Source organism: Coturnix japonica, chromosome 15 (assembly GCF_054131305.1).
Source record: "Coturnix japonica strain WE chromosome 15, WE-NBRP24, whole genome shotgun sequence".
NCBI classification, from domain to species: Eukaryota; Metazoa; Chordata; class Aves; order Galliformes; family Phasianidae; genus Coturnix; species Coturnix japonica.
Window position 1 is genome coordinate 4,070,001 of NC_140677.1, and position 27,794 is coordinate 4,097,794.

The 27,794-nt window shown below is 45.4% G+C and overlaps 1 protein-coding gene across 33 annotated transcripts in view; it reads left to right on the forward strand.

The window, feature by feature from the left end:
- The window catches only part of FOXP1 (forkhead box P1), a 338,964-nt gene that overhangs the window by 176,036 nt on the left and 135,134 nt on the right, over nt 1–27,794 (forward strand). For 30 of the 33 annotated variants that reach the window (XR_014934558.1, XM_085516176.1, XM_085516193.1 and 27 more), the window contains one exon: nt 14,400–14,581. Coding sequence is in view for 32 of the 33 variants with exons in the window: in XM_085516176.1 (XP_085372302.1) it covers nt 14,411–14,581 (171 nt within the window). In the remaining variant the exon portion in view is untranslated. Of the gene's footprint in view, nt 1–6,186; nt 6,311–6,390; nt 6,915–14,399; nt 14,582–27,794 lie in introns of those variants that run through there. The other 3 variants (XM_085516180.1, XM_085516192.1, XM_085516184.1) reach the window with 2 other exon arrangements.

A 27,794-nucleotide genomic window follows, 5' to 3' on the forward strand; every position in this document is an offset into this window, starting at 1 on the left:
GTGTGGGCAGGGCGGGATGCAGCCTCTTGACATGGGGAATGATTTCAGCCTTGCTTTGGTGGGGCTGGGGAAAGGATGAGGTGAGCTTTTCCCTCTGAAACCAGGTTGTGCGATGGGAAGGGAGTGCGTGAAAGCACCGCTCGGCTGACTTTCCTTGGTGAAACCCAAGGGAGGCTTCGTAGCATCAGCGGGTCCTGAATCGGCCTTTATGAAGTGGGTGACCAGAGAGCAGCTCTGCTGTGCCCCGGGCTCAGCATCCGTCTGTCCGTGCAGTCAGTAAGTCCTCCCACAGCTGCCTGTGCTCCCTGCTCCGTTCTGTGAAATAAGTTTTGCACATCTTAATTTTGTGTGCTTACAATATTTTAGGCTTTAGCTTGTTGTTTTTTTTCAAGTCTTCAACAGTTGCATGTTTGACACGGTTTTGTTATCCTAGATGCTATGTTTTGATCTGGCACACAGAGCATTAATTCCTTTATCAGCTCTATTTCCTTTACAGTTGTTCACTTAATTGAGCTCCTCTGTGTATTTTACAAACAAGATGCATTCATTACAGCATGCAGACCTCAGGTTGTATTGTAAAGTGTTTCAGAAAAATGGCACTTTTGTAGGTAGTTGTGGAAGTTGGGTGTTTGGTTGATTTTTCGGATGATGGGAGGGAGCAGTAGCAGGACTCTTGCATGCATAATCAGGAGGAACTTTCCAGAAACTCTTTATTCTTGCTATTTTCTCTTGAAGCTGTGTTTACTCTGAAGTTTCGGCTGAGGCAGTTGAAATATGTGGCTGCAACACAGAACAAAATATGCTGTATATTCTGTTTCTCTTCTTGTTCTGCTTTGGCTTGTGCAAATAGCCTTAATCCAAAGGAGGGGATCATGCAGCCTGTGACTGCGGTATCGTACGATGAAGCTCAGGGTGCAGATTACCCTCTTGCTGCACATCCTGACATTGGGTAGCCTTGTCTTGAATGGGATGTGAACAGAGGGAATCCTTCTCTTTCACAAGCCCTATGAGCAGGGAGCTGTTTGTGTAAGCTGTGCAGTTGGCAGCACATCAGTGTGGCCATGCACCTGTGTGTCATGAGGATGCTCAGAGGCCGTGTTGGGTGCAGGCAGGGACAGATTTGCCCTTAACCATTACCAGCTGCATTGAAGCCCTGCTGCTGCCAGGGGCACGGCATCCAAAATGCTCCAGAAGTGGGGAGCAGCCTCTGCTGAGCCCCTTCCAGCGTGGTTTTGGATGCAGCTGCAGGATCAGGAAGGTCTCAGTGGTGGCCAGTCCCAGGCTGCCTCCCCACTGCCTCCGAGCTGGGCCCCACCGTGCAGAAGAGGGATGAAGAGCCTGGCTTCCTGCATCCAAACTCAAAAGTAGGCATATGTGCTTTTTTTTTTTTTTTTTTTTGGTGAGTGGAAACAAATCAGTTTCGACAGAGCTTTTTTAGGGAGTTTTCTCAGGCACAGGCTGAAATTTTGAGGTGGAAAAAATTCACACTTCTTTCTCTGCCGGGCCAGCGTGATGAGGACCAACTGTATTTTTGGGTGCTCGGGATCCGTGTGTCACTGCTGAGCATGTTGAGGACTGTCTGTGTGCGATTCCTGTGCAGCAGCATGGTGGGGTGGAATGGGATCCCCATGCTGGAGCTGGAGCTGCTCCTGGGAATGAGGCAGCGTGGTCAGAGCAGGGAGGGAGTGCAGCTCCTGCTCTGGTTGCTCCATGCAGGTGATGCTGTCTGTTCTGCACCACATCCCATCTGCACTCTAAGAGCCATCACTCTTGGATGGGGCAAGGCCAGCAGACTGGGGATGTTCCTCTAGAGCTCCGCTATGTGCGTTTTCTTACTGTGATCCTGGAGGGGGGCTGGATGCTCTCAGTTGTGGGTGCTCAGCGTTTTTGCGCATCACGTTGCTCAGAGGTTGGTGGCTTCTTTTGTTAATAGGAAAAAGCATTTTGCCATTTGCTTTTCCATAGGGTGAAACCACAGACGAGCTTTTGCTCATTTTTCCACTCGCAGGCACCCGCTGCTGGGTGTATGGGAGGGTCTGCAGGTCTTAGGAGGCTTTGAGTGTGTGAAAACAAGAAGTCCTCGTGAAATTAGTTCTGCAGCTTAATTGTGGTGGGTGTGCCCTTGTTTGCAAAAAGAAACGAAAGTGCTGGAGGCCGAAGCGTTCTCTTCATGCTCAATGGCAGAGCAGTGCGAACTCCCCCAGCCAGTTCTGCCAAGGTGCTCAGACCTGCATGTTCTGATGTCTCTAGCTCTGCTTTCTGGGTACTGCACTGATGTGCTGCATCTGGGCAAGACAGCGTGTTCTTTCCAGAGCTGTGCATGGCCCTCTGCGTGGGGATGTAGACCCTGTGGAAGCGCCATCCATGGGGAACAGCTGCCTCTTGCAGCATCTCGGTCTTGCTCTGTGAGCATGAGAAATGTTAACATAAATTCTTTAAATAACATCTAGTAGTGTTGAATGCACAGAATTATAAAACATTTTTTATATTCTGAGTCTCATTTGCATCCTCACATTAAAAACTGTGGTTTTCTTTTCAGGGAATGGTTGCAGGATCTGTTTTGTTTTGAAATCAAGGCTAAATTTGTGTTCTTGCATTCCTCTTTGCCCTTCATTTGACAAATTTTTCTTGTTCTATAAATACAGAATTGTAAACAAGGGCTAATCCTTAGCAACAACCTGGGAAGTTAACATTTCTCTCCAGCTCCTATTATAATGAATTCAGAGGCTCTGAATGTGATGTGATTTACACATAGTGTTCCTAAGGCCAGTTGGTACTAATATCTTGTTAGAGAGCTGAGAAAAGAGCATTCCTTTGTGTTCACCATAGAACATAATTGCCCTGCATCTTCTTCCGTAAGGAGATATTTAAAGATGCTTTTTACTTTACATTTGAAAAATTGAAGGCTTCTGCTTCTGCATTTGGCTGAAATTGTCTTAAATGTGTTTTCCTTCCTGCAGCAATCAACACTGTCAAAACATTGAGCAAAGTACATTCTAATAATACGGGTTAAGACCGTCATTATATTAATTTAATTCTCAACATAGGTAAATTGTTAAGATGCTTCCACTTTGTCATAAAAGTTTTTCACAGTAAACATCATCTGTTTTCCCTGTGCAGAAAAGAGAGCGATAATACAGTCAATGGACGAGTAAATCCCTTGTGTTAAATCATTTGAGAGTAGCTCGAAGAAGACTTCCCCTCCTGCTCCGTCCTTGTCTCTTATTTAATTTTCATTTAATTTTGTTTTGTTCTGCTTGTATTTATTCGGGGAGTGTTTCTGTAGCATTAATCTATGTAAGCCACATGCAGCTGAATAATGCAGCTCCCAAAAGGCCGTGATTAAAGCGTCACGGATGTGGCAAACCACAAACACAAAAGTAAGTTTACGTGTAGATTCTCTTCATAAAATATTTTATTTGAGTTTTGTAATGCCTTGGTATGGTGGTCAGCGTTGCCATAAAAACCCTGTGCTATATGAAATGATACAATCTGTGAAGCATTTCCCATTATGTAGACACCATGTCTTTAAATTATAGCAATTTCTTAAGATTTTAAAGCAAAATGAGCTCTTAGAGGTGTGATTAATAGCAGGGAATGAGGCTAACACTGGGTCATCAGTGGCACTCCATTACAAAAAAGGTTGGGCTAATAAAAGCATCCATCTCTTTGACCAATAAAGCATTTGAATGATATGCTTATAGTTTTTATCATGCCGTAGTTACTTTGTACTGAATAAACTGTGATTTTACGTGCAGGAAAAGGAGCGCGGAGCCGGCAGCGCGGCCGAGGTGAGGGAAATGTCCCGGCTTTCATGCAGGGCTTGATGTTTTCCGAAGCCTTCAGGTTGTGGTGTCTGAATTTCTGAAGCTGCTGTGAAACATCTAAATCCCCCGTGACCCGTGCCCGGCCGCCCGCAGCCCTTCGGTGGGGCTGGCGCTCGCTGTCCTGCAGGGAGGGGAGAAAGGAGGGCATTGTGTGCAATCATTAATTCAGAGTTAAGTCCCCGGCAGCCCCAGACATCAGAAATATTCTGCTGGAGCACAGGAAATGGGGCAGCACTTGTGTTTTCCTGGTGTGCGGACGCCAACTCCGTGCTCCAGTCCCACCTTTCATCCTGCCCGCTATTATGCTGTCAGCCTGACGGATGAAAAAACAGGAGGTTGCCTCAACAATGCTGCGTTGGGCTGCATTTAAATACCTGCCTTATTAGGAGCTTGTACTGATTTCATGCTTCTGAGCTTTTTTTTTTTTTTTTTTCTTTTTTTTTTTTTTAGTACAACAAAAGGCTAAATATTTGCTGAAAAGGGAAACTTGAGTTTCTTGGCCAACCACGGATGTCCAGGATTGTGCTGGGAAGAAAAGTATTCTAAAACTTGTGGAAAAATGATGAGGGAGGAGGCTTCCTGCTCCGTGCTGTTTGCATGTGAAGTGACAAGGAAGGGCTGATTAGTGCCCGGGCCAGCTGTGACCTTGGATGCTTCACACATTCAAACCCAGGCTGATTTTGGTCACTGTTGGTAGCAGTGGTGGCAGTCACAGGCTGCAGGGACACTGCTTGGGGCACCTGGGGGACAAAAGGGCCTGCGGTGCGGACCCCAACCTCTGTCCCTGTCTTAAAGAGCTTCTTTACATATGGGAGGGATGCAGGAACTCGTGGAGGTGATGCTGGGGATGTGTCAGGCAGGAATGTCACCCAGAGCCCAGGGTTAACCCTCATCCATCTTCTCCCCGTGTGCTTCAGGTCTTTCCCCAAATTGGTGATGGAGACAGAGCTGCAGAAACCTCCCCGGAGGAGCAGTGTGACAGGCCATATCTTGAGTGTCACAGGGCTGAGAAATGGGCAAGGAAATGCTTTCTGTTGGATGGGTAGTGCCAAGGACTTCAGCCCTGGAGCTGTACAAGGACTAATGCTGTGGTCTGTGGATACTGAGGTGGACATTGGTTGGGGGCAAGAGTTTCAGTTGGGAGAAGCCTTCACAGGAGGCAGAGAGGCTTTGGAGGGGCTCCTGGCCCCACTTGGGCTTGTGGAAAGGAACAGGGGAAACCTCCAGGAGCAGAGGGGTGAGAATGGGCGAGAGAAGGGAGGAAAGTGCAGGCTGAGCCATGCCTGGTGCATGGATGTGTGTGTGAAAGCACACATGCATGCTGGAAGGGATGGAGTTGTGTAGAAGGGCAACATTTTGCTTGTTTGTTTAAGAGGAGTTAACATTTTGCATCCCACCTTTTGCAGTTGCTGATTTTTTTTTCTTTTTCTTTTTTTAATGTAAATACATCTCCTACATCAGTGGTTTGGCTGGTAAAGCTTGTTCCCCAGAACGCTTTCATGTGATTTCAGCTCCTTTCTTCACCCTTTATCTGACAGATGCACGGCTGCACATTTTCCTCTGTTGTCTGTTGTCCTGAGGTTGCAAAGAAAGACTGCAAAGGCTTTATGTTTGTTGTTGTTTAAGGGGAAAAAAGTCCTCAATGCACAGAAGAGTTAACAGGATTTCACTTGATCTGCTCGTTTATGCAATGAGTAATGCGAGGTTGGTAACAGCAAATTGTTGTTTATAAGCAAACATGGCACTGTGTAAACAAGAAATGCTGGTCCCCAACTGGTTGGATTTCATGGTGGTCAGCAGCTGATGTATGTAACGTACAACCTTTCTGCTTCTCGAAATGTCAGAAGAATGACTATTTGTTTGTCTTGAGTTCTTCCCAGCTGTTTACTCTGTAATGCATTTGCCTCAACCTTGATTCCCTAAGAGTGGCCCCTTTCTCCTCCCTGCTCTGTTTACATTAGTCCTGCCCCGAGTGTCACCTATGAAATCTGTTGATTATTCCACCTGGTTAATGTTAAATTGCTCTTGCAAGATGATGTGTTTGTTCATAAACACAAATGCTGGGCCCCTTGTTTACTGTACCCATGGCAGCAATCAGTTATTAAACAAATATTGCTTTGTTTGCGGGTGTGAGCAGCAGTTTATCCTGCAAGGTCTGGAAAAAAAACCTTTAAATGCTGGGATTTTGATAAAGGAGAAAAAGGGGAGCTTGTCCCTGGAATGTGGCTGAAACTCACTTTGGTTTGCTTTGCTTATCTTTAACTTGGGTGAAGGGGCTTGAAAGATTAGCAAGTTGTTTGGTTTTTCCAAGAGATTTCCTTAGTGTAATGATATCTATCCAGTTGTTTGCTTTTTTCAGAAGGGAGAGAGCACTCCTGCAAGACGACTAGCACAGCGATAGCCGGCTGGTGGCTAGAAAATCCTGCATGGAGCAAACAAGGAGTTAGAAGGTCTGGGACAAAGGTATAGGGCTAATCACCCAGGTAATCCCCTAAAAGAACAGCTTTTGAGTTGTGTGTGGTGTTGGGTTGGGGCTGTGTTGCCTTCCCCCTCCCTTGGTGTCTGGCTGGGAGCAATGCGTGTAACCCTCTGCAGGGTTTGAAGAGGCAAAGCTTTCGCTTTTAGTTCGGAGGAGGTCTGGGGAGAAGCTCTGGTGTGAGAGCAGAGCCATCTGAATGAGGAGCAAATACCAGATCTAAAAATGCTCTCTGCCATTCCTGCAAGTGAGCTCTTATGCTTTTTATAACTGGAAAACAGCGTTTACATCTGCAAATTTCTGTTTGCTGACTGTTTGCTCTTTGGTTTCTGAGAGTCTTAATTAGAGAGCGCCGCCCTGGTCATTGTTGCTTTTGGGTTGTTTTGCAAATGAACAAGAAAACTCACTCACACCATCTTTGTTTTTCAGAATGATTGTTTATTATTGTTTCTGGCTGTGGCCTGGATGTGGAATGCCGGGCAGGACCTGTTCGCACCAACAGTGCGTTGCTGGGGCTTCACACACAGAGGGAATAAACCTCCTGGTGTGACCTTGAGGAAGAAAAGTGAACTCTTTTTGCGTGAAGGTGGTGGCTGCTCTTTATATGTGAGGTATCGATAAAAATATCTTGAATATACATTTCTAAAATGGGAATGCTGAGCTGGACCCGGCCCTTTCTGTATTGAAGCATTGTCTGTTGTGCAGCAGTGCCTGCCTTCAGGGTGGCTTTGGCTTCTGGAGGCTGGTGGGGTTAGAAATGCTTTGGTGGAGATAGGCTGGGGGTGGGATTGTAACTGCTCAGCAATCAGCACTGAGTCGTGTGAGGTTTGGAGTCATCTTACTGTCTCACAGTCCATGCTGCCTCATAAACTGACCACATTTACGTATTTATTGTGTGCAACTTTGCCCTTTTGTTGAGTGGAATATTCTGTTCACCTTCTTTCTGGGACAGAGCCTGTGAGGGCTCACATTACACATGGTGTGCATGAACCAACCCTGAGCCCACTGTCCCATCCCAGAGCTGGTGTGCACCTCAGGGATCCTGCAATGGGGCCGTCCTGCACGGCGCTGCTGTCCCAGGTCACTTGGCAGCACTTGTGGAGGAGCATGGCACTGTGAAACTTGAGTTCTGTTTTGGTTTGGGGTTCTTTTTTTGGGCTTCCCAAAAAAAGGGAGGATGTACAGAGAAGGTTGAGCTGTCCACCATGTCTGCCCTATGCTCAGGTCTTCAGCCAGTGTTGGGTTGTGCAAGTGGCTGGAGCAAGCCAGGCAGTCATTGTGGGCTGCATCAGGCAGCCAAGTGCAAGATGGTTTCTTGTGGCTTTTATATCCAGTCCCAGCTCGCAAGTTATGGGCTGGGAACTGGCATGGATCTCTCTAAGAGGTATTTGAAGCAAAGAAGTGAGGCTGTTACCTGTGCTGTTCAGTCTGAGTTGGTGCACAATTTTGTAATGCGGATCAACTCTGGCTCTTCTGAAATGAGCAACTGGCAAGCTTTTAATGTCCATTTTGGTGAGTTTCTTTGGATTTGCTTGTTCTCCGACCTCACTGTTAGTGGTCAGCAGCACCCTCAGCAGAGCTGATTTCCTCAGGATTACCTGCAGTGACAGCTTCTTGGTGGTTGCTTGATTGTGATTTCGCAGTGAGGCAGCATGGCACAGCTGGGTTTAGGCCCCTGGTGCTTCAGTTTAGACTCCAGTTGTGGCCGCCGGCAGGTAGGCAGGTGGAGGTGGCTGCTGGAGGTGGGTATCAGCCCTGCTTGGTGCTGAGCTCGTTGGAAATGCTGTTTCCCTCTGGCCCAGGAGGGCTGTGTCCTCCCAGTGCCTAAGATGTGAGCTGCGTCCCTTCCTGGGGCACAGACAGCTACAAACCTGAGGATGTGCTGTGGAGAAGCTCGTTTATTCCGCACCCTTTTTCCAAAGTGCTAAATGGAATTTCAGATTTTAGATATGTCTAGACATACACAGTGCATGATAAAGTTGATAATACATTAATCATTTTTAACAACAGGTAATATGCATAATTTATGGTGTTACAGTGCTATCTTTTTTGATATTTATGATGGATAATGCTCAGTTTTTGCCCTCATATTACTGCTTTAAATTATACCACAAGAAAATTAATGAGAAAGTAGATTTATGAGTTTCATTTGTTTGTCAATTCGGAAATTAATTGGGTGTTAATTTTAGCCGTCCCTCATCAGACCAGGTCTTTAGTATGTGTGCATTACTTTGCATTCATTGAAGCCTACCTCCCATTTACTGTGGGTCACTAGCTTTGCATACATTAAAATAGCCCTCAGGCTCATTCTCTTGATTACTTTTTGAACTGCCATGCATTAGAAAATTTACGCCTTTCTGTTATAATTATGAAAATTCTGTATCGGAAGACGATGCTTGCATAACAGCAAGTACACAGCCTTGCTCAGCCGTGTAAGATCATATAGCAAATCCCAATACATTTTTGTTCTAATCCTAGAAAATAGCACTCTTGACAATCTTTGTTGTGTGAGTTTTATCCTTTGAAATTTCAAGGATCCATTTTAATGCAATGAATTACCTCTTTAAGCTGAGGAAATATCAAAGGATTTCCCCTTGTCTCCATCTCTTTGTTCCCTCCTTCCTCACTTCCCGGACGCGATGAGCTCTTCCTTCACTCCCAGTTTGCCTCTCCAAGGAGCACTGTGGATGGCTGTGACTCAGCGTGGCTTTCCAGGACAGCAGCCTGACTCGCTTCATGCCTCGTTATATTGCTTCTTACAACCACCCCTACTTGCTGTTTGCAGCCAGGTCTCCTTTCTTGTGCCCCTGCTTGGCTCAGCAGGCACCAATAGCGTGTAGTTGAGCAGCCTTCAATGTGGTGACTGTGGAGTCTCCTCCAGTGGTACCCTATAAAAGTATCTGTAGTGACTTAGTACATAAATAACACGCTGTCAGCAGGAGGAGTGGCGGCTACTGAAAACTCCAAGCACGATGGCTGTTTGCCCATCAGCAGTGAGGAGCTCTGGGGTTTCTGAGCTGAGGAGCTGGTGAGTCCAAGGTGAGCACAGGAGTTAAGTCATGCCATGAATCAGGGTGCCAACCTCAAACACAGCCCTAGAGGTTGTCACCTGGCACCAAGATTGCCCACTAAACCAGAGCCCACCTGGACAGCTCGAGCTCCCTATCCTCCTCCTGTGCTCACTGTGGTGGCAGCCCTTGAGCGGTTCGTGTGAGGCTGGCTGATTCACAGCTAATTGTGACATGCTGTAATTTAGTAAATGAGCAGCTGAACATCTGTACGCCTTCCCCCACAGAAGATCAAAGCCATATCTTACACAAGGATTTTAATGTCCACACGTGAACCCTGTTTTACTGAGCTCATGGCTGCTGGGATGGTGCTGCTGGCTGCCTTGCTGACCTAGCAGCCATAAGGGGAACAGTGTGGGGGGTTCAGCTTCACCACGGGAAGCATGTTCCTGGGGAAGCTCAGCAGTACTGGTGGTGGGACCTGGAGCCTATGCTGCTTGCCCCAGGGATACCGGGCCTGAAAGGGTCTGTCACAGATGTCCCAGAAAATCATCGTAGTCCCTGTTGCTGATGATGGCAATGCTGGAAGCACCAGGCTGCCTTTGCTCCGCTTCTGTACCTGTGCAGTTGGTAAGAAGCAGCTTTGCTCCTGCTTTTGTATTGCCTTGCCGTTTGTGCTCTGGAGCACGTTACTTTTCAAGAGGCTAAATCCTGCCTTTGTAGCGTTGCGTTGCTGTGAAGTGCTTCCAAGCACTGTTCTGTTTTTGTAGTTTGACAGAGGAGTGCTCAGAAGTTCGTCCTGAGCTTGCTTGGGGGAACTGCTTGCAACAGATAGGTAAAATTTTCCCTTATTAACGATGCCTGTTTGGTAGTGAGCCTGCTAGAGAATTTAGGACTAGGTCTTGTCATTTGATCACTTACTTAAAGCTGATTTTACCGGTAACTCTTCCATACTAGTAGAAATATGTTTTATAAATCTCTGTTTAGCTTAATTTACACGTGCTTTTATGGCTGGGCCAAGTTCTTTAAGGGCATTTATTCTGCTTCATATAAATAATTGATCAGCCAAGTTAATTTACTTCTGCCTGACTTGGTCAACCTTAATTAACTGCCCTGGAATAAAGACTGAACTTTTTGTTAGCTTAAAATCTTTCACAAATGTGACAAAGAGGGGGTGTGTTATGACAACGTTTTTGTTCTAGCATTGTTCCCAGGAGACAGAAATGTTGAGTGAACTTGGTGCAGATGGGAGGTTGTGGAGAGATGGGGATCAGCCTCTTCTCCCAGGTAAGTAGTGATAGGACCAGGGGGAATGGCCTCAAGTTGTGCTAGAGGAGATTCAGATTGGATATCAGGAGGAATTTCTTCTCGGAAGGAGCAATCAGTTACTGGAACAGACAGCCCTGGGAGGAGGTGGAGTTGCTGTCCCTGGAGGTGTTTAAGGAAAGACTGGGTGTAGTACTTTGGTCTGTTGAGCAGCAGTGGTGGTAAGTGGACAGTTGAACTGGATGACCCAAGCAGTCTTTTTCAACCTTAATGATTCTGTGATTCTGTATGTATTTAGATAAACCTCTAAATGCCAAATAAAAGATAAACCTCCAAAAGCCAAATAAAATCGTCATCCACCCAGTTGGGCTGGTTGTATCTGGAAGCATATTTAAGGCAGGATGTCCTTGGTCCCAAGGGAGAGCATTTTAATGGTGATGAGATTCTTAAAAGTGTCCATTGGTGCTTTTTGCTTATTGAGGAGTCTTAAAAGTATCTTGCCAGGTGCCTCATTGTATGGGATGGCATCCAAACACAGCTGAGTATCAGTCCTTCAGCCTTTCAGGCTTGTAGGGGGTGTCACTCAGTAAATCCTCCTCCTGCTGACATTCAACGATGCTGCCTGGTCTTTAGAAAACATTCTGGTAGCAGAATTGCAGAAATCACTCACTTCAATGCCCACCTCCTGCCTGTTGTTCTCCACGCTTACCCTTGCTCATCTAAACAGCCTCGTGGAGCTAAGGGATGTGTATCTGCAGCCTCTGGTCTTCATGATGTTAAAATTTTTAAAATGGGTTATTAGCACAGAGCATTTTCAAAGTTAGGACTCCTTCAGGTTCTCTTTTGACCCCAGACACTGACACTGGAATCCTCAGGAAGGTCCTTTTCACTCAGCCAGACTTCACATCTGACCTGTGCTCTTCTCAGTTTTGACTGTGCCCTTAGAAAAAATCGCCTGTCTCCCATCATCTGGGAGATGGCTGCTGTTGTCCTGATGTTGATAGTGCGCACTGCTTTGGTTCCTCTCCAGCGAAGTTTTATCCCATTACCTTCAACATAAGGTATTAAACAGATAGGCGGGCCAAACCCCTGTGGCTTTGGCTTTGGCTATGCATCAAAACTGGAAAAGGCTTTGTGCAGGTTAAGACCAGAATCTTGACAAAATCGATCTCTGTTGTGATATTTTTAAATGAAGCTGACATTGAGTCATAGAAGAACAGTTTGTTTAATACCAGCCCTTGGATTTCAGGATTAAATTTTACAAGAAATTTGTTGTTGTTTATACTGTAGCTTAGCTTTGGACCCTGCTTAGGGGAGACACCTCATGTCACCTTTAACAATCTGAAGAGTTGTTCTGTATCCACCCCTGACGTGGAATAGAGTAGATTTCTTAAGTAAAAAAAGATACTCATGTTGATAAGAGCCCATCTATTTTCAGGCTGTTAAAATACATTTGCCATTGCGGAACTGATATGAGAGTCATTCTACTTTGTAGAATGCATGAGACGGATGTGTTCTTTTGCCATTCAATTTCTTAAGTCAGAATACGGTATCTTGTATGTCGTGGAAGCTTTTGTGGAGTACGACGTTTCCTGTAATAAATCATTATGTGTAACAGCTTCTTTGGTACCACTCTGCTCACTTTGGGCTGTGCTCAGGCCAGAATCACTGTGGCACTGGGGACAAAGCTTCCCTTCAGTTGCCGCTGAGCATAATCGTGTTGCATGAAGTAAACCTTGATTTGCTTTTTTCTTTCACAATTTTGAATGACAGACCTCACTAATAGGCTTCTGCAAGGCCTGCTCCTCCGTGCTGAAGTGAGACAATTATCTCAGCCATCCTCGGTGTACCATCACCTCTGCTCATTTAGGTGTGCTCCAACAGACAAACAATAATCACTCTTGCAGAAGGCTCTCGCAGGTTTATTTTCATGACATGACGCTTAATGATCAAACCAAACTGTGATTATTTATGTCAACTCACATTTGACTACAGTGAAGAAAGAAACAGCTTTATCTTCACTCCCTTGAAGATCCTGTTCTCCACTGAGGGCATTTCAGCAGAGTGGATTTGATTTGTATCGGTGTCCAGTTGAAGGCATGTTGAAGTCAACTGTCCGTAAATGGGCATTTGTAAATAAAAGTTTGCTCACAGATGTTCACTTCTGCTTTTAAAATAATTGTTTTTTGGTGTGTGAACAGAGCCTCAAAAGCACAAATCATCCCGATTTTCTTTTTAATGTCCCGGTGTTTGCTTTACACCCCCTTTTCCTGGCAGTGCTATTGGGAATGCTGCTTGGCACAGCTGCTCAGGTGGGCACTGCCTGTGGGACCCGGGGTGTAGGAGGGAGCCTGAAGTCTGTCCTGTAATGTCTCCTTCTGTAGTGGTATCTGCTGAAAGCCCTGCAGCCCTTTCTTTATGCGTCTCTGCTCAGACGGGTGCTCTGCCTCAGGACCTCCTCAGTGCAATGCATGATGGTGACATCCCAATGAAATTGAGCCACTGAATTTCAACTGATGCAGTCTTGCCTGGTCCTTCTCATGCTGGGGTACATGAGTGAAGTGCTTCACTTTCCCTCCTGAGCCTTGACCCCAAATTCAGATGGTAGGAAAGGAGTTGCGTCAGTTCCTTCTTGATTTATATCTGGTTAATGGTCATGACCACTGAGGAACTGGTGATGGAAGGAATCCTTGTCCCCGGCCAGTGCTCCTGTGGGCTTCCTGGGGAAAGTGCTTTCTCCTGGTACTCTGCTAGGAATGTATTGTTTTCTCTTTCCCTTTTGGATTGTTTTTTTTCCTTGTGTGTCAGAAAGGTTATTTGTTCTTCCTCCTGAAGAGGCAGAACAGAGGGATGGTCTGGAGGAAGCACATTAATTACATTTAAATCCAGTAACTTAGGGCACAGCAGGTGGAAATGCCCATAAAACAACTCATCAGACATCTCAAAGGTAGCAGTTAGCAGCTGGAAGCTGGCATACGTGCTTTGCTTGGGGTCTTGTTGTCTCGAGTCCTGCCAGTTAATTCACAGAAACATGCGCGAATCCCGAGAGACCCAGAGTAAGCATTTGGGCAGTCCTGCTCCAAATCCTGCTCCTCCGCTTTGCTGGGAGATCTGTGACTTGCTGACATAACTGGCCAGCCGTCCACCAAGAGCCAAGGGCTGGCTGAGAATAGCTGTGACTACCATGATGGTATTTAGCCAAATACGCTGTTTGCTGCAAATAAATCTCAAGGCTCTTTGCTGTAATACCACAGCGCTTCTGAAGTCAAACCAAATCCAAGAAGATTGCCTGGAGGACTATGAGCAGCTGAAGCAGTTTCCTCCAAAACTTCCAGATTCAGTTGAAATTGCTTTATAGGAACAAAAGTTGGGGATGGAAACTGAAGTGCTGAGCGCTGCTTCCCTTACCTGCCCTGCGTTCTGTATATCAAGTTCTTGATGTTGTCCGTCACATGTTGCAAGGGATGAGTCATTGTTGCAAAGGAGAACATCCAGATGTAACTGGAGAAATTTAATTATGGATTCTGTGTGTTCGTTTGAAAATATTTTTTTTTCTCTAAGGGAAAAAAGATGTTGAGCAAATAATACTATATTTAGAGCTGAACTAACTTACTGAAATTATAGCTGTACCAGCAGATAAATAAACATAAACTAGTAGCATGAACCATTAATGAAAGATAAATCGAATGAAAGGAAATGACAAATGTTTACAGTTTTGGCAGGATTTAAAACAGGGCATGTCTCCTTATATACGGCAACTGTTTTAACAGCTGCTTTTTTTTTTTTTTTTTTTTTTTTTTCCCCTCCCCTAAATTATTTCAGGTTTTTGAGTCATGATGCAAGAATCTGGGACTGAGACAAAAAGTAACGGTTCAGCCATTCAGAATGGAGCGAGCGGTGGCAACCACTTACTAGAGTGCAGCCTACGGGAGGTGAGATCAAACGGCGAGACACCTTCAGTTGAAATTGGGGCTGCAGATTTAACACATCTTCAGCAACAGCAGGTACTGTAAGACGTATTACAATTTTCCTACCGACAGAAAAAAAACACGAAGCGTTGAACGTTTCCCAACCCCTTTGTATTTGCCAATCAGAGGATGCTTTCAGGACCTGCCTACCACATTCTGTACATTTTTGTCTGTAGAGGATTGCAGTTGCTGTGTACAGGGAAGCGTTAGACTTCTCTTCTTGGGGTTCTTTGGAATCAGGGCTTACTCCCACTGCTTGAGTGTGCTGAGCGTGGTGGCAGCAATCGGGCGAACCACTGTGTGCAAATAACTGCTTTCCAAAGTGTGTCACTGGGTGGAAAACACACTAACGTTAAGTTTTGTTTTTGCAACAATTTTTAGTATAGCCTAGCAACCTCTATCAACAGAATGTTTTCTATTAGAGAGAAAGGCTGTGGAGGTATCTGCTGTGGCAGAACTCTGGGGTAAATAAATAAACACCCCGTGCGTCAGTGCTCGTCAGTTCAGAAGAAGCAACAAAATGATGTGTCAGAGCTTTCCCTTTGTGTTTTAATTAGTGTATTTTCTGGGAAGTGCCCATGTTCACCAGCATGAATTATCCCTATAATACATTTTGCCTTTTTTCTTGATAAAATTTTGCAGCCCTCTCAGGAAATTTCACACTGAAGTGCCGGGCACGTGTCATTAACGTGTTTGGGAACAAAGGCAGCGGTGGAGCCACCGTGAACACACTTAGCCTAACCCTCACTTTCTCTAATGCAATAAGCATTCTTAAAACCTTTTAAATAAGCGATTGGCAGCTGGTTAAGGCTCCCCTAAGCGTACTGTGATCTTTTTAGCTGGTTGTTGAGGAGAAGAAAAACCTGCACTCAAAAACAAAGCAAACTCCAGGCTTGTCAAGGAGCAGGGGACCCAGTTTGCCAGCCTAAGTCAGAAAGCTGCTGTAATTAAAGGAGTCAGGAAAACAGATGATACTAAAAGTGCAGACTTTGGTTGTTTCAGTTATTTTCATTGTACAGGTTTTTACTTGAAGTGAGAATACCATCAGTGAGAAAATCACAGCCATGCTGAATTCATTACTGCAGTAGTCACACAAAACCACGGATAAAATTTCAATAACTGCAGGCCACAGTTGAGTAAACAGTTGCACTGAAACTTAATTCCTGTTGACTTTTCCCTCATTCTTCGCCAGGGGCACATTCTGATTCGTAGTGCAAAGACAACAGGGGTTACAGCTTTGATTAATATAGGACAGTAGAAAAGGATTCGAACAGTAAAATATGTTCAGCGCAAAGGTCTCTTCTTAAAAAGTCTTGATATCAAAATGAGTTAATTACGCTGCCTTTCCATAGGGGCACGATGGAATTTTCCAGTGCTGCCGCCTGCCCGCTTTGTGCACAGCAAGGCACGGAGGACACACACACACACACACACACACACACACACACACACAGAGTAGGGCATTGCAGACCAGCAACATGCAGACCTCCTCTGTTCATCTTATGCTCCCTGTTCCTGATCCTCACCATAGCACCAGGACCACGTGCAGTGGCTGTATTGGCCAGTGGCCGCCTATGCAAGCAGTGATGGAGGGCAGGATCACTGAGCAGTCCTGGGCACAGCCAGGGCTGCTCTGCTGCGGCTCTGCAGCTCCAGCTCCTGGTTGTTCATCCTCTGCCAGCCCAACAAGTGGGTTCCATCAGCCCTCTGTTCTCCGGTGCTTAAAAGACCTTTACGTTTTGTGGTTGGATCCTGTGGGTAATCGGTTCTGATGGGTAACTTTCCAGTTTCTTAGTTTATCTTTGAAAGAGCAAATCAATTGCAAAGTTTGCAACGCTTACTCAGGAAGATCTGATAACAAAAGAGTAATCGGAGCTAGCACAAAAATACCAATCTTTATGTTTGTAAAATATTTTTAAATACCGAAAAGAAGAAAAACCCGTTGTTTTCAGACAGCTAATGCAAGCATTTACAGATACACATGCAACACGGAGCATAATGTTTAGATGTTTCTCCATATACAACATATGCTCTCAGGTCACTTAACAGAATGCATTCTACAGAACGCTTCTTCAATACAAATGAATGAGTTCTGAATTAAACAGCTATTTCTTAAGAGCATTTCATTCAAATCTTTTCTTTTTGCCACCTGGCACTTGTTTTGTCTTTGTAAAAATCAGCGGCGCTCCTTCGGGCTGTGCTGCTCGGGGTGGTTCTGAGCACGGCTGAGCAGTGCAGTGTGTTCAGCTGCTCCTGCAAAGCATCTGCACCGAGTTCTGGTTCACCTTTTTTGTTATATTTATGAATTTATGAGAACTAATAGCTTTGTTACGTTGAGAAAGGAAAACAGAAACGCTTCACATATTTTAGGATGCTTTCTTGGGTCTGTGAACTTGTAAATATTTTATCATGGAAAACTGGAGGCCACGATCCTGTGTCTGAAGGGGTGATGTGCGGTGTGAGTTCTCTTGTGGCAAGTGCAGGAGGGCTCACAGGGCAAGTTTTGCTTTCTTTGTCATCTGTGGGTACAAGGAGACAGAATGGTGCAAAATTATTTTGGTCTTAGCAATCTTCTGAAATTGGGACGCACTGCTCATGCCGATGTTACTCTGTAATCATGAAGCAAGATACTTTCCAAAGAGAGAAAGCAGTACAAGTGGCTCTTTTCAACCACCTATGGTTATATGGTGTATGTGTGGGGGAGAAATCACCCCCAGGCTCCACCTAGGGGTGAAGGCAGACTTTCCTATAGGTTTTTGGCACCTGCTGGGGTGGGAGGAATTGTCTTCCTGTCACTGCTGGCTCTACAGGTAGTTGGTGCCGTGCGGGAATGGATGGCTGATGGCAGAGCTGGGTGCATTGGGCAGGGTTTTGGTGAGCTCCTGTAACACTTGGGTTAGTCCTGAGGGCCCCCTGGGTCATCAGACTTCCTCAGGAGACAGAAGCAGATGTTTGGCTTGAAGTTAGGTGGCGGTGCTCATGGACTTGTTCCCAAGGTGCCCAACGGGCCAGAAGTGAGGCTGAAAGCCTGGTAGTGGGGCACCAGGCACATCTAGCATCTCTGGTGACTCTTGGGCACCCTTCAGAACTCGTGTGTGGTGTGGAGTGGGTGCCTGGACCAGCCATGAGCTGCAGGCCAGGCTGAGCCAGGGAGCCTGGGGCAGAACGCATGTCGTGATGGGGCAGCTTGGTTACCAGGGAGCAAGAAATAAAGTCGTGGGGACAGACTGCCTGTTAATATAGATGATCACAGCTTTAGCCGCTTCAGTGGTTTCTGATGTCTGCAGAAATAGAAGGCTTGATGCTTCAGTTCTAGTCAGGTTTTTTTTTTAGCTTATAAAATAAAAATTATTTATTATGATGTATCTTTATCCTTGGGACTATTCATTAAAGTGTTCTTCATGTTGTTAGGAGAGAAAAAATAATATGAATTGAACAAAGAGAATGATTATGAAGTTGTATGGTGATAGGCAGCAGCAAGACACCAAGTGCTGTGCTGCGTGGTGGCAGGAATACAAACCTCCCCGCATCAGTAGCGAGATCCACTTTGATACTGTACCTTCAAGTGCTGCCCCCTGAGTGTATGAACGCAGGATCTTTTGTCGAGCCCAGAATGCTTTTGAACTTTTAGGAGGTAGGACTTTAATAGTAATTTGTTGACAGATTAGCTACAGAGATTGCAAAGAGTTTATTTTGCAGAACTGGCAGGCTCGTATCAGTGTTCGCTTAAGGAAAAAAACACACATTGCTGTTTTGCAATTGCTTGCGTTTATTGACAACCTGCGCTGAGCAGGCAGAATTGGAATGTTTGTATAATGTAAACCTATAGCTTGTCTGATGAAGTGTAGTGTACTCTTAGGTAGTGCTTGATAAAAGGGGTTACAAGGTGACTGCGTTTATGACAAACTGGAACAATATGGATGCAACAGGTACATGGAGAAACAAGGAGGAGGTTTATATAAAGAAAGGGAAGTTTCTTGTCTCCACTTTTGTCTTTAAGCTGAGCTACACTCATGAAGTGTCGTGTTGAACTTTCTTGAAGAGCTTGGGTAAATACCATTTTTGCATGTATCCACCAGAAAATACCGTGTTTGTGTTTTTTACTCTTTTCATTCCGTATAAATGAGAACAGCAGTTTTGTCCATGTACAGGATTAGGCTCTTGTATCTGTGCCAAAGTCAGTGCTTTTGTCAGTCTCACTGACTGTCCTTGCTGTGCTGGTGGCATCACGTGAAGATGTCACAGCTCGGCTCTTTAGCTGCAGTTGTTTCAAGAACCGTTGAGATGAGAGGTGTTAGACTGAGGAAAGCAAAGCCCAGAGGGAATATGTGGCCTCTTCAGTCCAAAGGGGAGGAGAATGTACGTGAAGAGGAGGGCTTGGTGTGTTGCTGAGATCAAAGAGGCGATTAGGCTAGAAAGAGTTCTGACTATCATGGTGTAAATTAAAGTAATGAACGCTATGGTATTTTTTAAATAGGTTGCTGAGTTTCATCTCTTTCAGGAGCCCTTGAGGAGAGGTTACAAACGGCATCAGGAGTTTTATGGTCCCATTGATCATGGTGTGGACTTATCTCCTCCGAACAAAACTGCTAAACCAGATCTTAGATAAAGCCTTTGTTTCGTATTGACATAACTGGGTTAGACCAAATTTGTTTGTTAGACTTTAAGGGAGCGTCCATGTTGAGTCATTTTGACCAAAGAGACATAAAGCCTAATTATTAAACTGCTGTTGCTGTTGAAAGAGCAATAGGAGAGTGTAGTTGAAACTACATGCAGGTTATTAGGAATGTGTCTGATTTTGCATTGTAGTACGCTGATAATTGATGATTACATCATGAAAAGATTGCTGTGTTCATACGGCTGTGCTGTTGTATCAGAGAGTGTGAAAACCAACTTCATGCTCCTGGTAACTTGGTGCTTTTATCATTCAGACTTTTCCCTCAAGTTCTCCGATCTCCCATCATTGAATGGAAGGTGACATGATGTCTTTTTAGTCATTCAAATCTAATAACTTTTAATCTGAAGGTTAAGTAGTGAGATATAAACTAAGAGATGATAATATCAATTTTATGTTCACTGAAGGGCACAATATACCTCTTTCTAGTAGAGGGAAAATTGTGCGTAAAATGTCTTTTGCTTTTCAATGGAAAAGCTGTGGCTCTGAGAGCTCAGGAGTGAAGCAGCACTGGAAAAATTAAATAAGTTTTAACATAGGCTGGCTACCTTGCCTGGGTTTTAGAAGCAGTGATTTTTTTTTCCTTAATAATTCAATTTTTAGTTCTCTTGTCAGTGACCCATGCTGAGAACATTCTTGCAGTGTTCGCTATCCTCGCAACTATTAATGTCTTTGTTGCAAGTTCTTATTGACATCAACAAGCCTTACATTTTCTGTAGGTGTGGAAGGGAAAATGGTGAACTACTGCTTTGTTGCAATCACCGAGGCTTTTTCTTGCCTTGTTTTATTTTTTATTTGGCTTCTGGGGTCTTTGATAAATAACTGCATAACTCTTAGTTCTCAAAGCACCTTGACATTGGCACCTCGAGCTCTGCTGTCTCGTGTACAAGCGTGTACGTGCAGAACCTGGGCCATTAGGTGTGTAATCACCTGGATTATGTGCACAGCCAAATCCAGGAGTCCTCTTTAGACTGCGGATCTCTATTTCTGTCTTTATTTATTTATTTATTTACAGTAGCTGCTTTTACTTAAAATCATGCAGTAATTGCTCGGGTTTTTGCGGGCTCTTTGAAGAGCTGTAGCTACTGAAATATGTTTGCGGGTTTGTTTTCTAACCTCGCATCTCCTGTGAAAATTCAGCAGCGCCGTGTTTGTTCCCAGCTGTTTTCGTAGGTGTGCTCTCTGCCCTTCTATTTGCTTATGCTTACTTGTAAGCAAAGAAGTTACCCGTTCAGGAGTTCTGTTTAGGGAAACCACACAAAGGAATGCTTCAAAGCTGCTCACCAGCACGTGTATACCCTGAGAGAGATGCTCAGTAGGCATCAGACACAAATTAAAGCCTCTTTCTAAGGGTTGATGTTATTTAAATTATTAGAGACTCTTCCTCCTCCATTGATCTTTGTACTTAGGGGTTATCTAACAGACAGTGCAGCCAGACTTGTGATACATTGAGCTTAAAATGGCAGCGTGCCTGCTAGGGTGGGAGGAAGCCTTTCCTTGGCATGGAACTGTTCCCCATTGTGGCCTTTTTGTCACCAGCATGTGCCTAAATGTAAGAGCAGCAGTGCTCAGTAAGGTCATGCTATGTCTCCTGCCAGTAAAACCAAGCACGTGCCTGAATACCTTGCAGAATTAAGGTGAAGCAGTTTAACACTAACACAAAGTTGCATGCATTGCTGATATTTTAAAGGCAATTTGACTTTATTTGGGAACACGCTGCATGCAGGGAGGTTGCTTGGCAGAGCATGTGAGCAGAATTGTGCTGGTTTCCACTAGCAGAGCTGTTGGTTTCAGTGGAGTTTTGTCTGACATGAATAGGTTTAAATGAGAGCGGAATCAAACGCCGCGGTTTGCTGTGTTATGTTCTTCCTCCTGTGGAGCTCCATTGGGTATCACAGCACGTGCAAAGAGTATCAGCAGCGTGGCTGTAATTTATAACGGTAATGGTGTAAATAAAGATTGGGATACAAAGTAAAATGTGAAACGCCTGAATACCCCATTAATTAAAAAAAATTAACAGGAGGCAATTTGGGGATGCTTAGTGTAAATAGTGACATTATGCATTGAGAGTTGAGCAGGATGAGTGTTGCTTGTTTTGTTGCTGCCTTCTGCATTTGTTAGCCTGGCTCCCTGCATTTTCAAAAGGTAAAATGTATTTCTAACCTGCTTTAAATAGTGCAAATATACCTTTTTTTTTTCCTATAAAAGCTATATATCGTATCTGTAGAGTGTCTGTAAAGTCAGTGTCATGTGTCAGACACTTCTGAAGCCTGGGGCAAGTGCCAGCTTTATTACAAGTTGGGCTTTTCAATTTATTTTTAATCACATTTCTTCTTTTCAAGGTGGTTTTCTTTTTTTTCTTTTTTTTCTGGGCTCTTGGAAGTGTGAGGTTTGTAAAGGGGTGGCTGTAGGGATTCGGGCTGTGTAGTCCATCCAGCAGCGTGCTGCAGAACTCAGCAGTGTGGTGCTGCTGTTGGCCCCCAGCCCTCGGCAGGGGCACATCTCAGGCAAACAGAGGAGCGCGATGCACAATGTGGGTATAATTCCTTGTGTCTGAGTGCTGGCATAACCTTAGTTCTTGTTTAGAGACTGTAAGGATTGAGGGCTGATAGACACTGCAGTGTTCCTTGGCGTACGGACATGCAGGGGACACTTGGTGCCTGGAGATAGGCTGCGTGTGCTGACAGATGGGTGTATCTCTAACTTTGGGTGACCTGTTCTGATAGAACTTCAAGGCTGAACTAATTCCTGCGGATGCGTTTGGGGCCTTCTTACCTTATTTCATTTAATAAGTGTGCTTTAGAAGGATTTTGTTCTTTCCTGGCAAAAGGCGTCATTACTGAGAGGCACAATGGGAATGTTTCAGATTTGGAGGTCACACCTTGCCCAGAATCTGAAATAATCAGGATTTTATTTCAGATAAAACCTCTGGGGCTGATACTTGAAAACACGACTTCTAACTGCTGTTATGCGTTGCCGTGTGCTTCCATGGTTCAAACCCCCTTTTCCCCATCTTACAACAAGTTACGCAATTTGCTGTGGGTCACTCAGCCAAATATTTGTGTAATGGTCTTTTTCTCTTTTTTTCTGTTTTGTTTAAGACTTGCCAAAGTTCAGGTAGGATTTCAGGATTTAACAAACTGTACCTGGAAATGAAGTCCAGGAAAAGAAAGGCAAAAACCCCTTCCTGCTCAAATTAGTGATCGCAAGCTGAAGGAATGTGCTTGTTGCTGATGCGCTCAGATAAGTTTTCCTTAAAACTTCCTTGTTTTCATCACTGTTACAAAGGAAACCATGCCATGAAAGAGCTATCATGGTGTAGTAGCACAGGTAGCCATCTGACATTCATGCTTTTTAACCTTGTTTCTAGCTGTCGGTCAGGTACATGTTAGAAATGGGGCAGGGCTGTAGCTACTTACGTACCCACTCCTACAGCACTCTGCTCCTACAGCATGCAGCTCCTCTTAAGGAAAACTCAGAGGGAGGCGGGTAAGTGTGTATGGAAAGCAACTGTGTGGGATCTTGGTGGAAAGTCCACATATTTCTGGAGATGAGGATGGATATGGCATAGTTCTCTGACACTGTGCCCTCAGTTACAAGTTCTGTAAGTGCAGCATTTTATTTGGTGGGTGCTGTAAAAAAATTACCGCTGTGAACGTGCATTGGGCTTGTTGTGTACGTGCAGGGCAGGTTGGTGAAGGTGGGGCATCGTGCGTGCATCACGCATGGGAACTCCATGCTTGGGGCTGGGGCAGTCTGTATCACGGGCTGTGCTGGGGTTGGGATGGACCCAGCCATCATCCCAGACTGCTAGTGGGGTAGCAGAAATGTTTTGTTCAGGTATAACAGTCTGCATCCCCTGTCTTTAATGCTGCATTACTGGTCCTAAAGAAAAACCCTCCAAGCCAGTAAACAGCAAAAAGCAGACTTGTCTTTTGTAGTGTTCTCAAAAGAAAAGTAAGCTTATAACACTAAAGCGGGTTTTATTGAATCTAGGCATGAATCCATATTGAAGAAATAATCCACAACCTCCTTTCAGTTTCTTGTCTTTTTAATTAGAGCTGGCAATGGGATTGTTAGCTTTTAAGATACGGTAAATATGAGCCTATTAATATTATTGAGCGTACTGCTGCATGAGGTATGGGGATGCTGTAACCACAGGTGTTTTGTAAAGCAGCTGGCAGCGGGCTGTGCTGTGTGACAGACCTTCCCTTAGGGCTGAGCTGCTCAGGTGCCCAGCATGGTGGGACAGGGTTGAGCCCTTTTTCACAAAGTGACAAGTTTGGGAACTTAAAATACTTTATTTTCCTTGAGAAATGATTAACCAATTCCTGCAGTTATTGAGGGGGCTCTTAGAAGCATTTTATGCTTGGTTCCAGCCCTTTAACTTGGGTAAGGGCTGGTCTATAAGGGTTTAGCAGTGATTAGTTCTGTTTACAGTGTTTTCTTTTCTCCGAAAGGTTTGGTGTTTGCTTTGCAGAGAGGTTCTATTTTTCAGAGTTTCAACTGACCACCTGCTTTGTTCCCTAATTGCTTACAAGGACACAATAAATAAAAGATAGGGTCTACCAAGGCTGTGTCATAAGGCCTGCACGTCAGTGATTCATAAGCTGCAAGCAGAACTATGTGCCTTTCCCTGGGGCAGGGAAGTGCGTGCTGCGTTCCCGTTTGGGATCCTTCCAAGGTCACCGGGAGCCCGTGGTTGTGCCTTTGCTGGCGCTGGCTGATGGCTTCGCTGCCACACGGCGGTGTGAGTATCCCAGCAGCAGGAGGAGCAGCCAGCCAGCACCTGGCTTCCTGCAGCTCTTTGCAGCTATTGCACCGATTAAGCACCCGAATGAAAACTGAGGCTGTTGGGATCTTATTAGTTGTATTACCCATCACAGCTGAACTTCCATGAGTTACACATGAGGAAAGCTCACAAAGTGAGCTCCTAGTGGCAGTTCTGACTGGATTTAGTTATAGAGTGCTGCAGGAGAGATGCTGGAGAGCCCTCACAGTTCTCCATCTCTCTTTATTCTTTGTGCCTATCTCGTTTCATCTACTGGTTCTTCTAGAAGACCATCCTAGTCTAGGAAATCTCTCTTTTGTTGTTTTCAAGCTGGAATCTGATCTCTGCTGTCTGTCTTTACCTCACATTGTGTCTCTCCATCCCCACTGTCTTGTATCAGATTGTTGGAGCAGAAGATGAGCAAATGAATGTGTCTCCTATTTAATTGTGTATGTCGGTGATAAATCTTCTGAGGAGACTCAAGCCACATGTTTCTGGGCTAGGCTGCATCCCTGTATCCTGGGCCCTGGCCTTTGTCAAGCCCTAAAATCTAAAGGGCAAAACAGAAGGATTAAAAGGGGAAGTAAAACCCCACTTTGCTTTAAATGCACAGAGGCCACTCAGGACCCCCAATAACAACTGCTGTAACTGTGGCAGAGACCACTGCTCCGGGCTGTGCCAAGTCTCTGTCGTCCACAAGACAAGACATCTGCAGTACATTTGTTTAAAGCAGGGATATGACAAGCACTGAAACAGATGTTGGAAAGCAGAACGGCAAAGTCCTGCGCTGTGTGCAGAGCCCACCAGGCCCCGGCTGTCTGATGGCTGAGCAGCACAAGCGGCCGCTCCCGATCCATGAGCCCTGTGCTTGGGGGTGGGCTTTGCTGGCACGCAGAGCTGCCTTTTCTGGTGCACCTGGGAAGCGTGCATGGAGCAGGGTCATCATTCAGCCCCCTCAGGTGGGTAACACTCCGGCTTTCCCAGGCTGAATGGAACCATTGGAAAGCATCAGGAGCGTCTCAGCATCCGACACCAGCATCACTCATTAGTTCGAATGAAAAGTCTCTGTGCAGGCTTTATCACAGCTGCAGAGAGGTTTATCACAATCAACATAAAACAATATTCCGTCTGAATCCTCTGCACCATATTGCCATATAAAAAGCAGCTAATGTCTAGTGATCCTTGGTATATGAAGCAATTGAGGTTTATCACAAGCTGACAAATTATGCTTTGACAGCAAAGAATCCCTTTCGTACCTGATCTCACGCTTCCTAAGACCAGCTTTTCACCTTCTCTGATCTTGTCTTTAGGAGCTGATCCCCTCATACCGGGAAGGTAGAGCTGGCGTTAAACGAACTTGTGAGACATGGGGGATTGCTGGTACCCACCTCACACCCAGAGATCTCCCCCTCTGTCTGCTGCACCTGAACTCTGAGAAAGCAGGGTGGGATCCTGCGGGCCGGCTGAGCTGCCGGCAGATGTGCTATCTGCTAATGAAAGATCGTTCAGCACAATCACATTTTCCTCTTATCCTGGTAGAAAGGAGGGAGGAATATATGCCTCTTCTTCTCATCTGTTTCTCTCCATCTGATTTTTCCTTTGTGATGTTACAGAGACAGGCGGTAGGCAACAACCTTGAAAATCGTTACTACGCTGCCCCAGCCTTTATAGGGACTTGAACCATTTACCAAAGCGTTTTATGAAAGGACTGGCTCCCATATGTTTGGGTGAACATCACTGGACTGTGCTGAACCTCCTTATATCATTACTGCTTATCCTAAAGGATGAAAGGAGGGATGATCCAGGACACCTGGAGGGATGAAGGGATGAGAGCTCCTCTGTGCCTGCCCTGCAGATTCCTCACCTGGCCAGGTCTGGCTGTGCTGCAGATGTCCTGCGGATCCTGCATCCAGCCAGGACAGACCATGGGCTCCTTCCTGTCCCTGGAGCTGCTGCCATCTGCAGAGCCGTGGATGGGCCTTGTGTTCAGGAAGCCTGAGCTGGTACCCAGGCAGTGCCCATGCCTGTATGGTGTGTCCTATCCAGCCCTGCTCACTCCCTTCCAGATGGGCTCTGTTCTCCAGGTCTCTGTTCCCGACACCCTGGAACAGTGCAGCTGTGATGGAGGAGTTAATGTCTGTCAAGATGTGGAGCTTAACATAGGAGGGAGGGGAAGTTAGGTGCAGAAGGAGGCATCTCTGCCCTCAGAAGTGGGTAAGCAATGAGGAATGTGTTAGGTGTTAGTTAGAGAAGCGTGCTGTTGTTATTTAGAGAAGTGTGTGGTTTGTGCTCAGTGCTCCTGAAGGGGCTTTGTGACCCCAGGTCACTGGGCAGAGCTGGCTTTGCTCTCAGCCTCGTGCCATTCCCTGGTGGCTGTATTCCCTTGTGCAGAGGCACACCTGGTGAGACCTGAAGGCGCTGCACCCATGCCCTGCTGGCCCCAGCAGCACTGATCCAGGGTAGAGCTCTCTGTGCCCATCCAGGGGTGCAGGTCTGTGGGTGCCATCACCCCCAGTACCACCAGCACCCTGCTTCTTCCTGAACTTCCATCTTTCAGGCTGTGTATGCAGATTAAGAACCAGACTTTAGGCATCACTGCTTCCAAACCCAGTTGTCCCTGTAGCCATGAATGGGCTCTTGGTGAACAACTGTAGGCCAGCTGAAGGCAGAAGGAAGATTTAGGGGCTTTGTATTGGTAATTGAAGGTACGGGTTGTCTTTGGTCACAGATTCCTTGAGATGAAGCAGTGGGAGAAGCCTTTCTGAGCCTGGAACTCAGCGTGTACGTGAAATTTTCTGCCCAGGTACAGGAAGGTTGGGTTGGAATAGGTCAGATCTGCTCTCACGAAGCATTTGTCCCAGGCCTCAAAATGAGAATGGTTGCACTGGAAAATATTAATAGTAATTGACCAGTAGTAGGAAAGGGCTCTTTCTGTAAACAAACTCTGGTGTAATTAATAGCTCTGTGTTTCAGAGGCGTGCATGCAGACGAAGGCAGGGATGCAGTGAGTGTGTCAGGAGCTGAAGGACATCTGCAGATAAGGGTTAACAGCCTTCTGAGGCTGAACTTGTGAACCTGGGCGACTGCTCGACTTGTTTGTTTCAATAAAACTTTTGTCTGTGCTGTGTACGGGTTTTATAGCATGTGTCTCTCATTCTCCAGGAAACACTTCAAGTCGGGTTTTTAATATCATGTTGGTAGCAAAGTATGAAGGACAGAGGACGTAACAGAGAAGGCAACTTGCTAATGCAAAAGCAGTGTACTGAAAGTCACTTTTATTTCTTATTTATAATCTACATGCACACTCTGGATAATAGATGACAACGCTCATTCAATACTTTAACTTCAAAGCAGAGAGAAGGCATGGATGACAGAGCTGGGAGCTGGAACACAAAGGTACTAACAACAAGAGGAAAAATGCCTGTTTACTGGATTGCATTTGTTAGCACGCTGTCTTCAGATATTGTTCCCCCAGGAATAGTGAGAATATGTGCTGCACGAACAATGATTTAACATCTGAAAATGGTACTTAAAGAGTTTTCTGTCTGGTAGTAATGTGATGAAGGCTTCTGAATGGAACCTGGGGACTTCATTTCTTCTATTTATCTATATGTCTCTCTGGTTTTAGTCAGTGGTAATTGCATATTTAACCCCTTAAACAGGTTTAACCCTCTCAGCCCCAACTTTTTTTTTTTTTCTTCCTTTGCTCTCACGTCTGCTTCTGTTACACTACAGCTGTGCTGAAGCATTCCTGGCCAGAAATCAGACAAACAAAGGGGATTTTGGAGAAGTTGTGGCCAGGG